The sequence below is a fragment of the Hypanus sabinus genome, chromosome 3 (assembly GCF_030144855.1).
Source record: "Hypanus sabinus isolate sHypSab1 chromosome 3, sHypSab1.hap1, whole genome shotgun sequence".
NCBI lineage: Eukaryota > Metazoa > Chordata > Chondrichthyes > Myliobatiformes > Dasyatidae > Hypanus > Hypanus sabinus.
Genome location: NC_082708.1, coordinates 159,161,407 through 159,172,925, shown reverse-complemented (window position 1 = coordinate 159,172,925; position 11,519 = coordinate 159,161,407). Strand labels below are relative to the sequence as shown.

Below are 11,519 nucleotides of genomic sequence, written 5' to 3'. Positions count from 1 at the left end.
CTTTAAATACACATAAAAAAGTAAATATCACAAAGGTATTAAATTAACACACACAGCCATAAAGGGAAAGTGAATTGATCTGAATTGAACAAATAATTCTAAATGTCATTCTTGGAGTTATCAGTGTGTTTTACAGAAACTCTGTTCTCCCTCTAAGTCTTCGTCAACTTCGGATTCAAGTTACCTAGGGGAGAAGTGTGGATCAGGAAGGATCCACAGGCTTCATCCAGAACTGTACTTCACTATCGCTTGTAGAGAGCCTGAGAAGGTCGTCTCCACTCTCCAACAGGTGGTGGTAAAAAAAAATACTGGCCAATGGGTGCCACTACCACTTGGAAAGTGGACCATCTCCAGGTAACTGATCCCAGAGACTTTCAGGGTATCATCTCTGACTGGACCCAACTTCATATGGACCTTTCTTTGTCCATATTTGGGGTCTTGGCAATGTTCACCTTTTGCAAATGACCTTGGACGCAGTCCACATAGTACCTAGATGCACAGGAAAGGGAGGCTATTCCCTCTGGAAGGTAGTCCACTACTTCATCTTGGGTGATCCAACTGGTTGAATGAGTTTCCTTCCATGCTACTAAATCATACTGCATGAGCAGATGGCTCAGAAAGGTTTCCCCTGAAAAGAATCGAGTATAATTTCCAATTCCTTTCTGTTTCAGGTAAAGTTTCACCTGCTTTTCACAGCTTCGCCATCTATCTCTGCTTGTTTTCGCTCTCTAACTGCTCGTTAGTTAACCAGAAGGCTTTCTTTGTAAGCATGAGGATCACACCTTTTCAAGCAATCCAAGTCTCTTCATATCAGAGATACTTCCTTTGTTACCCCCCACCGTTTTGCATAAGGTTAACCTTCTTTTCCCACTTCATCGGTTCTAATGAAGATCTTCAAACCCGTTTCTCTCTCTGGATGCTGCATGACTTGCTGAGTGATCCCAGCAGCGTTTTCTTCTCGGCCCACTGTCACTAGTTGCTGAACTGCAGCTCTTCACAATCTGTTTGTTGCAGGGAGGGTTGGACAAAGGAATAATTTTAACCTGATACATCCACCAGGAAACTGAAGCAGCAAACGATTTAACTGCAGGTCTATGTGAGCTGTAAAAGAAACTAAGACTTGGGATGACCTAGCCGATATTTATGTCTCCTTCAGCATTTCTAAAGCAGATTATCAAGGTATTGCCTTATTGCTTTTTTTTTGGAAATTCTATGCATAAATTGGCAGCTGTTTTTCCTATGACTTAAATTGTTTCTTTGATTGTAAAGCACATCAGGATGTCCTGAAAGATAAGAACGCAAGGGGGTCTGTTTCCTGAAATTAACTTTTGTTAAAATTATTCACTTCATAAGGTTTTAAAGATCTCTGCAGCAGGCAGACAGAAGACCTCTTTCCACATTTAGAATCACTTAACAATTCAGACTCGTTTCCTCCTACTTGCTGGGCATTTGGTGCCAGCTTCCTCCAATCCCTGGTTTTTATTTTATTTTTGCATCTTCCCCTTGTAGGGTCTGTCATAAGTGACAGATCACCCCTTCTCATCTTCCCCCCTTCCCACCTATCTAATCTCAGAACCAGTCCGATGAGCTTGACTCTGTCGCAAAGACCCTTCTGCACATGTCGGAGTTTTCCTGGTGGAGAGGGAATTCTGATCCAGGTATCACAATTTTCCTGCCTTTCCGAGAGATGTATGATTGTCCTGATGATAGTCTTTCATACTTGGTCACAAATTGCCTGTAAAGTCAGACATACTGTATATTAGCAAAGCTCCTTGGTGCCCACATTTCAGAAGTGTATCTATACTCACAGTCTCCAAAACATTCAATCAAGATCATACATTTGGAAAGGTTATGCATAATAAAAGGTTATCAAACAAGAAACTAATTCTTTCTTTCTCCACAGATGCCATCTGGGCTGCTAACTGCTTTCAGTATTCCTTGTTCTACTCTTAATATCCAGGACTTAATATTGTGATCCTTTCCTAAGAGAAGTGTGGCCTCCATTTGCACCACACTCTACCATGGCAGCCGTGGATCTACTGCTCATGGTAATGGGCCAAATGCCAGGAAATGGGACTGATGAGGTTAGGACATCTTTGGCATGGATCTGTAACACCAAATTGTCTGTTTCCATTCTGTATAACTCTGTGAAGCTCTTGGATCGCAGAGGAAAGATTCTGCACAAAAGAGAGCCTCCTCTACAAGTTTGACAGACAATTGGATGAAAGAATAGGGCAACCAATTTTAATCAACAAATTAACCCCTTTCCTCCATCTACTGCATTCATCTGTGTTGTATATGGATGCTGTGTTTCCATCTTGTACAGAAACAGGCTATTCGGCCCAACTGGTCCATGCTGGTGTTTAATTAATTGGGACGTCCTTCTCCCTCTTTCTTCCCACCCAGCTGGCATTTGATTCTATTCCTTTCTGCTTCATGCATGGGGGTGAGTTCTACTTCCTCCCAACCCACTTATGAATTCTGTTTTGGACTCATCAGCAACAATTGGATACTTTTCGTACCTACGTAATTCCAGTCCCACCTGCAAGTAAAGAAAATCCCCTTTTCAGCTACTATGCTGAACCCCTTCATAACTTTAGAATATCACTTAAGGTTATGCTCTAACCTTTTCTTTCATTGACAGAACGGAATTGGTTTGTTTCTCACCTGAAAGGAAACTGGTCTTTGACCATCTGCATACAGACAAGGAAGGGGTACTCAGAGAACTTCACAGTGGAGAGAAAATCGAGCAAAGCCTCCGATTCCACACTCACTTCCACCCCGCTCTGTACAAACAACGAGTCCACAGTGATGTTGCCAACTACGACCATTGCACCCCTTGAGGGTAAATACAAAAAGTCGGGTTTAGGCTGCTACAATGAACAATGAATGTGCACCATGTAATATTGGACTCAATAACATCTTATTCATACTTAATACCAAATAATATTCTTTTACATAAAGACTGGCTAAGCTCCTTGTGTTTCTGAGCTGAAAAGGTGTTTACTGTAGCATCTAAGAAGCAAGCGTAATAAAAAATGCAGAATTGTATACTATACATAAACACAAAAGCTTCTGTGGATGCTGGAAATCCAGGTGCTGATCCAGATCCAAACAAAATGCTAGAGGAACTCAGCAGGTCAGGCAACGTCTATGGAGAGGAATAAAGAGCCAACATTTCAGGCCGAGACCTTTCATCAGTCCAGTCCAAATCCAACCCCATACGGAATTCCGTGGCGGAACTTAGACAAAAATTTATTTCAGCCATGTTCCAATTTGGTGGGCAGAGCTCCGGTAGTCCATCTGAAATGGTACTTAGATGGTAGTCCATCTCAGTCAGCAGAGCCCTCTAAATCCATCTACATACAAGTCAAGTCAAGTTTATTGTCATTTCGACAATAATCTGCTGGTACAGTACACAGTAAAAAAGAAACAACGTTCCTCCGGGACCCGTGCTACATGAAACAACACAAAACTATACTAGACTATGTGAGACAGCACAAGGCTACACTAGACTATGTAAAACAACATAAAAACTGCACTAGACTACAGACCTGCACAGGACTACATTAAGTGCACAAAACAGTCCAGGGCAGTACAATAATTAATAAACAAGACAATAGGCACAGTAGAGGACAAATTACAATATAATAATAAATTATGTAGATGTCAGTCTAGACTCTGGGTATTGAGGAGTCTGATGGCTTGGGGAAAGAAATTGTTGCACAGTCTGGTCGAGAGAGCCTGAATGCTTCAGTACCTTTTGCCAGATGGCAGGAGGGAGAAGAATTTGTTTGAGGCGTGCGTGGGGTCCTTCACAATACTGTTAGCTTTGCAGGTGCAGCATGTGGACCTCCACTGTAGGCTTTTGTCAAAAAATTCACTTGGGCAGTAATCGCATTCAGCCTGATGAAGGGTCTCGGCCCGAAACATTGACTCTTTATTCATCACCATAGATGCTGCCTGACCTGCTGAGTTCCTTCAGAATTGTGTGTGCATTGCTCAGGATTGTAGACTGCAAGATGAAACCATGCAGGGGTCCCAAAATGAGGATGAGAATTTTGAAACTGGCCTAACTTATCAGGAGCTAATAAATATGGTGCTCAGTGATGAGTGGGACGGACTTGGTATGAGGTAGAAAACTGAGTTTGAATTTAAACTAGAAAAGAACTAAAGACGAGAATAGCAAGGAGAGTGTAATGATAGTCAAGTCTAGAGGTAACAAAACTATGGAGTGAAGACAATGGTGTGAAGCTCATCTTAGAACCAAAACAAGTCTAGGTGTTACAACCAACCGCAAAAATTACAGCCCAGTGCTTCACAAAAACCAGCCTTCTCTCCATGGATTTTTTTTTCAAAACTTCTTGCTGCCTCAGTAAAGCAGCTAACAAAATGAAGCTTTTCACTGCACCTTGTGCGTGTGACAATAAAAAAACCAATTTACCAATTTCTCACAAGGGAAACTGACATTGGTGCTGAGTCCAATAAAAAGTGAAGTGAGAACACTGATACACACAGAAACCACGATACATCTGTTTTTTAATTCATCAGTTCCCTGTAAGACGAGGGAAACATGCTCAAAAGAAACATACAGGTATAGAGGACAAACTCAAAATACGCTCTCCACCAAGCTCAACTACAAATTGGGATAATTTATGAAAACACATTGGATAAACTAGACATGTATCCACTTGAGTGTATATTATGAGATGGTCTTATAAAAATGACTGAACAATTTGATAGACTAAACAGAACTCCTTGAATCACGATCTCTCGCAGAACCCTAAGGTTCCATGGAACCCTAGTTGAGAAACCATGGTCTAGACCAAGGAGGCAGAACCTCAAAATGAGAGCATTTGTGGCTGATATTTGGAACTTCTCCCACATATTAAAAAAAAGGCAGCAGAAATCAGTGGAAATTAATGGAAATTTCAACAGTAAAGCAAATAGATTTTTGTTCAGCAAAAGGACTGAGTTAGGAAGATCAAGTTGATCAGCCAGATTACAATCTGAATGAGATCTCTGGTTTTATAAGCAGGGGAATTACAGTACATCACACCAAGTCCACAATGAGACCAGAATTCATTGGCTTCTGGTCTTTAATTGGGTCTCATCATTACTTTCAAATCCCTCCATGATTCTACCACTTACAACCTTTCTTAATATCTTAAGATCCTGTAGTAAATACAGTCTGGATTGGCCTCAGCTAGAGGATTGTGTCTTGGCACTGAAGAGCATGCAGAGGAGATTTACCGAATTGGTGTCGAGGATGAGAGATCTCAGGTCAGTGGAAAAACTGTAGAACTTGGAGTTGTTCAGAGAAGGTTAAGGGCAGATTAACTCGAAATGATTTGTTTGGCAGATTCAGCAAGAATAAAATCTTTGCTCTCATAAATGGGTCAATAGCTGGAGATTGTGAATTTAAAATTATTGTTGTAAAAACTGGAAGAGTACTGGGGCAGAATTATGTAACGTCAAATGCTGATGTTATTTCAAGAACGCAACAGTTGAGAAAAAAAGCTTTCAAAGGATGGAGGACTTTATTAATCTTGCCTGGATTGGGGATTTTAGTTATGGGAAAAGTTTGGATAGGTTGGGCAAGTTTTCCCTGGAGTGAAGGAGCTGAGAGCTGATCTGATATTTAAAATTATAAGCTTAGATAGGGGAGCTATAATCTTTTTTTTCCCCACGGTAAGAGTATTAGAAAGAAGAGGGCATAGCCTCAAAGTGAGAAAAAGGAGTTTTAAAGGGGTTCAGAGGGGAGGTTTTAATACTGGAATGAGCTGCCAGAGAAGATGGTGGAATCAGATGCAATTACCATGTTTAGAGACATTTAGATAGGCACTTGAATGGGCAAAGCATAGAAGGGTATGGTGGCAAATGAGATTAGTGCAGATGATCCACAAAGGTTTGCACGGACGGTGGACTGAAGGGCCTGGTTTTATGCTGTTTGGCTCCTTGACAATTATATACACATTTGTCAAGAATTAATTTGTGCAGTTGCGGGTGAAAATCCTCTATAAGCTTTCTCCTCACAAGTATGTGTGGGACTAACCTGTACAAATCTTTCAAAAAGTCTGACCGTATGAATGGCCTTTTTAGTGCTATAAATTTTCTGAATTTCTGGATTACAGGTTTTATTAGAGTAAATGAAATTAAGACTATAAGAGATAGGAGCAGAATTAGGCCATTTGGCCCATTGAGTCTGCTCCACCATTTCCTCATGGATGATCCATTTTACCTCTCAGTGCCAATCTCCTGTCTTCCCCACCGTATCCTTTCATGCCCGCACCAACCAAGAATCTGTCAACTTCTGCCTTAAGTATACCCAATGACTTGGCCTCCACAGCTGCCTGTGGTAAATAACTCCACAGATTCACCACCTCTGGCAAAAGAAATTCCTTCTCATTTCCATTCTAAAAGGACACCCCTATATTCTGAGGCTCACCCTCTGGTCTTAGACTCTCCAGCCATGGAAAACATCTTCTCCACATCTACTCTATCAAGGCCTTTCACCAATCAGCTGTGAAATGTTTGAAAGGTGAAACAAGGGACCGAACTGCTTTGTATTCCTATGTCAATACAGTAAACCCTACTTGATGTAAAGCAGACCGCAGGGTACAGTGAAGCCTCATACCGGTTGCTGACAGTGGTTTTAGACTCCCGGTACCAGAGGCTGAATTCCATTCCACCCGAGATATCAATGGCCAAACCTCCTTGGAAGTCCACAGCTGCTCTCAGTCCTGACTGCAGTGGGAGAGCCTGAAATGAAAAGAAATTGAGGGGTTTCAATGTTGCTTCAAATTGACAAAGCGAACCTCACACTAGAGGTAATGATAAAATAGATTTTCACACCTTTGGTCAGTTGAAATGATATCAGAAGATGCTATAGATTCTTAGCAGCTCAGGCAACGTCCTGAACAGAAGGGTTAACATCAGCTGATGAAACGTCACCAACCTGAAATATTTTTTCTCTCTCGCTTCCCCCAACCCCAGAACTATCTGGCATTACATTTTTGCCTGAACACACTCCTGTGAAGTGCTTGGAAATACCTTGCTCTGCTACAGTCACTACGGAAATGCAGGTCATTGTTATTCACAGGGCTTTTCTTATGTGTTGGAGGAGATTCATATGGAACGGGAGCATTTTCTCTCAATTATTGAATGATCTGTTTCCACACTGTAAGTTACACATAGTGCTTGATCACCATCCTGTCCACTTTAAAAAAAAAATTTCCTACACATTGAAGTTGCAGTGTATAAGACTATAGACCATAAGACATAGGAACAGAATTAGACCATTCAGCCCATTGAGTCTGCTCCGACATTTATTCATGGTTAATTTACACTCCCTCTCAACCCCATTCTCCAACAACTTGAGTCTCAAAGTGGACAAGACAAAAGAGATGACTGTGAACTTCAGGAAGGCACAGGTCGACCTCTCTCCATTGCACACCGGTGGCTCTGCTGTGGAGAGAGCGAAGAGCACAAAGTTCCTGGAAGTGCACATAATGGGCGATCTAACCTGGACCCAAAATACCCCTTCATTCGTCAGGAAGTCAGAGCAGGGTCTACTCTCTTTGAGGAGATTGGGGCACGAAAGACTCCCCACCCTTGTTCTAACAACTTTCTTCAGGAGCACTATCGAGAATCTCCTGTCTGACTGTGTCATTGTGTGATAGCCGCAAGGACGCGGCAGAGGATAGTAAGCCATGGTAGTGTAGCGGTTAGCAGTTAGAGCTCAGGGGCATCGAAGCTCAGAGTTCAATTCCAGCACTGTCTGCAAGGAGTTTGTATGTGCTCCTTGTGACCACATGGGTTTCCTCAGATGCTCCAGTTTCCACCTACATGTTAAAGACGTACTGGTGTAATTGGTCATTCTAAGTTGTCCTGTGATTAGAGAAGGGTCGCTGGGTAGAGCAGCTCTGAGCCAAATGCCATTGATGCACACATCCATTTCAATCTAAGTTTTCAAAAAAATTATTAATTAAAGGCAATGTTCTGATTAAGACCTGTGACCTACATATCAGAAGAAAATGTTATGAATTTTTCTTGATTTTTAAACCAGAACTTTGTGACGACTGACAGATACCTGGGAGTGATCGATGAGCAGAATGAGCCCTTTGACAACACTTATCGGATCACCAGTCGTGGTGAGCATCTTGGCCATCAAGTCACTGTAGCCTCGAAAGAAGGTGACAGGCCTGAGCTGGACATCAAACAACACAGCAGACATGCTGGCCAGGGACTCAAGGTTCTCCTCCCCTTCATCTGGTGATGCAGCTATTAAAGACTCTAATCCCTGAGCTTCAATCACAACCTGAGAAAGAAAGTGACAACAGACTCAGTAACCCAAGCTGTTCTAATGCAATGATGGCAAAATGTTTGCTTGTACAGACCGCCAAGTTCAAGGCAGCATCAAATGTGAGCCGCATTTTCTTCTGTAAAAACAAGAGATTTTTAAGCAATAAACAAGAGGTTTATTATCATCATGTGTATTGAGATAAAACCTTTGCAGATTACTCCACACATAACCACAGAGGCATAGTATAGAAAGGTAAAAACTCTAACAGTGTGCAGAATACAGTGTTACCATTGCAGAGAAAATGCAGTGCTGTGCAGGTGGACAAACAAGGTGCAAGGGCCATAAAGAGCTAGATCAAGAGTTCATCTTCATTGTACAAGAAGTCCATTCAGGGTTCGTGTAACACTGAGTTAGAATCTGTCCCTGAGACTGGTGGTGTGTTTTCTCAGGCTTTTTGTCTTCTGCCCAATGGAAGTGGGGAGAGGAGAGAAAGACAGGGTGGGGCGTGGTGAGGAGGAATCTGTTTTCCCAACACAGTTTAGACTTACAGATACAGCATAGTAACAAGTTCTTCCGGCCCAGTGAGCCCTCACTGCCCAAATGTACCCACATGACCCACTAACCCACATGACTTTGGAATGTGGGAGGAAACTGGAGCATCCAGAGGGAACCTCGGCAGTCACAGGGAGAATGTATAACACCTTAAAGACAGTAGTGGGAATTGAACCCAGGTCCCTGGTGCTGTAATAATGTTAACGCTAACCGTATGCTACCATGCCACTTTGGAAAGCAGTTATTGGGTGTTTTCCAAAGGCAGCAGAATGTGTGGACAGACTCAATGAAATGCGTGGCTGGTTTTCGTGATAGAACTGGTTGCACTCAGAACTCTGCAATTTCATCCAGTCTTAGTCTGAGCAGTTGCCATACCAGGCCCTGATACATCTGGATAGAATGTGGTTTCTACCTCAGTTGCAACCATTAGGAACCACAGTATTCTATATACCTGGGTAGCATGCAGTTGTGATTCCTGGCTGAGTACAAGGATGTTCATGTTGCTCTTTCTAAGGATGCCAGAGCCCGAGTACAGGATGTCCATACTGTATGTGGATGTGGAATCACTGCCCTCTGAAAAACACAAAGAAATCCATGGTAACTCGTCCTACAGCACAGACAATGTGCAAACTGCCACTGATCAATTATGTGTCATGCAACAGAATTTAGACAACCCAAGCAATGATTCCAGAAGATAATGTTCTTAAGTAGTTTACTAGATTCCACATCCCTTTCCTGTGACACTGACTTCTTCTGCTCCAAGGGTGATAACAGTCCCACCTTTTGCCCCAACCCAAACTGCTGATATTCTCCTGTGTGATTTAATGCGGTGATAAGCAAGAAACCATGATAAATGTAGACATCACTTCCTCAGAACAAACTTGCAGACTCACCCATAAACACATACAGACTATGTACGCGTACACTCCCACACAGATGCATACACAAATATAAAGAAATAGAAGCATATGTGCTTACACACACACACGCACACGTGCGCGCTGTAACATCATTGCTTGCACACAGGTAAAACTGTGCCTGCAGGAGATGCACACAGATGCAGTTACACAGACACTGATGTCTCTCAGACACATGTACCTTTGCTTGTAGTGTTTATGAGACTTGGGGCTTCTCCTCTATCTCTTAATTTACTCTCAGTGCCGTTGGATGGAGGTTCAAAGGGATTAAGGATCCGGTGTTAATTGGTTATTTATTATTAAACCCACTAATCTACCAGGTGTGATCTCTGCTTTGTTTTTACATCCCTCCTTCAATTTTACAATGAGTTGAGTGTAGGGAACAGACTATTGTCATGTTCCCACTGATGCAATACTGCTACAGATCTTTTTACTTCTACACTCTGGTCAGTGCATCAGTTTGGGCCATTTGTACACCCCAATGATGGGGAGCAAGCTCCTCCAAAGACAACTCTATACGTCTGATCTCTTGAATTCAGCTGACGTGAAAACCATGCAGCCTCCAACATTCATAGCCACAACGTGGAATGAATGTTGACGCAAGAGAGGGCAGGTGCTGCAATCTGGAGCACAAATCTGTTGGAGGAACTTAGTGGGTTAAGCAGTGTATGTGGGAGAAAGGAATCACTGATGTTTTGATTTGAAACTACACCTGGACTGAGAATGGAGAGAGAAGATAGTCATTATAAAGAGAAAAGGGGGATCGGTGAGATGGGGCTAGTGGGTTATTGGCTATACTAGCAAGCTCTGGTAAGAGCATGGTTGAAGAGCAGGAGATTAGCAGAAACCACAGAGGAAACAGCAAAATTTATAACAACATGGCATATTCACAGCTCTGGGGACAATAACTGCACTTCAAAAGTCCGTGACCTTGAAAGGCAGTTTAATTAAAGTCTTTCTTACTTTATTTTGGTTTTAATTCCTAATACTAGTCTGACTGGGTTCCAAGGTTGTTTGTATATAATGATACTGTTGATTTCCAGTGCTAGGGTATCATCTCAATCTCCCATCCTCTAACTCAGGTGCACCTTCTGCTTGGTGACCTACATTGAAGAGTTGCCTAACTAAAATTCAAAATTCTTATCCCCAATCCAAACCCTGCCATGAACTTGTCCCTCCCTAGCATTACAATATCCTTGGTCCCATAACTCAGCAAGATCTCCATTCTCCTGATCTTTTTTGTACTCTAAATTTAATGATTCCAAAGCAAAACACACAAAACCATATTCTTATTGATTCCACTTACAATGGACAAGCTTTTAACTGCCGAAGATATAATCCCCAAATTATCAATTTAACCTCTCAGTCTCCTTCCTTACACTCCTCTTTTAAGGGGGGGGGGTCATTAAACCGTTGCAGTTTGGTTTGGTTCTTTGTCGATACTAATGACAAGAATCCTGTTGAGCATCTGTGTTGAAGATGTTGTATAAATATTTTGACATACGTTTCATGTATCCTGAGTAGGCTGATGAGGAACCAATCCTGGAGAAACGGTCATAGTTGTGAACAATAGTGTCTTTCAGAACCTTACGCACCACCTCACTGCAAATGATAAATTAAAGACAAATTAAATAAAACCTTTGCATTTCTACTAGTTGCAGGATCTTAAAAGGTCTGCGAAATTAGTTATACTGACCAAACTCACAAATAATCTATAAAATGGTTTGAGGAAAACTACTGTTCTC

General features: G+C 42.0%; 1 protein-coding gene across 1 annotated transcript in view; it reads right to left on the bottom strand.

Moving 5' to 3' along the window:
- Positions 1–1,458: 1,458 nt before the first annotated feature.
- mttp (microsomal triglyceride transfer protein) overlaps positions 1,459–11,519 on the bottom strand; it is a 49,015-nt gene continuing 38,954 nt past the window's right edge. The window contains exons 13-18 of the mRNA XM_059965451.1: positions 11,279–11,376; positions 9,309–9,430; positions 8,093–8,320; positions 6,638–6,762; positions 2,668–2,838; positions 1,459–1,735 (exon numbers count right to left, since the gene is read on the bottom strand). Coding sequence (XP_059821434.1) covers positions 1,570–1,735; positions 2,668–2,838; positions 6,638–6,762; positions 8,093–8,320; positions 9,309–9,430; positions 11,279–11,376 — 910 coding nt within the window. The 3' untranslated portion in view covers positions 1,459–1,569. The remainder of the gene's footprint in view (positions 1,736–2,667; positions 2,839–6,637; positions 6,763–8,092; positions 8,321–9,308; positions 9,431–11,278; positions 11,377–11,519) is intronic.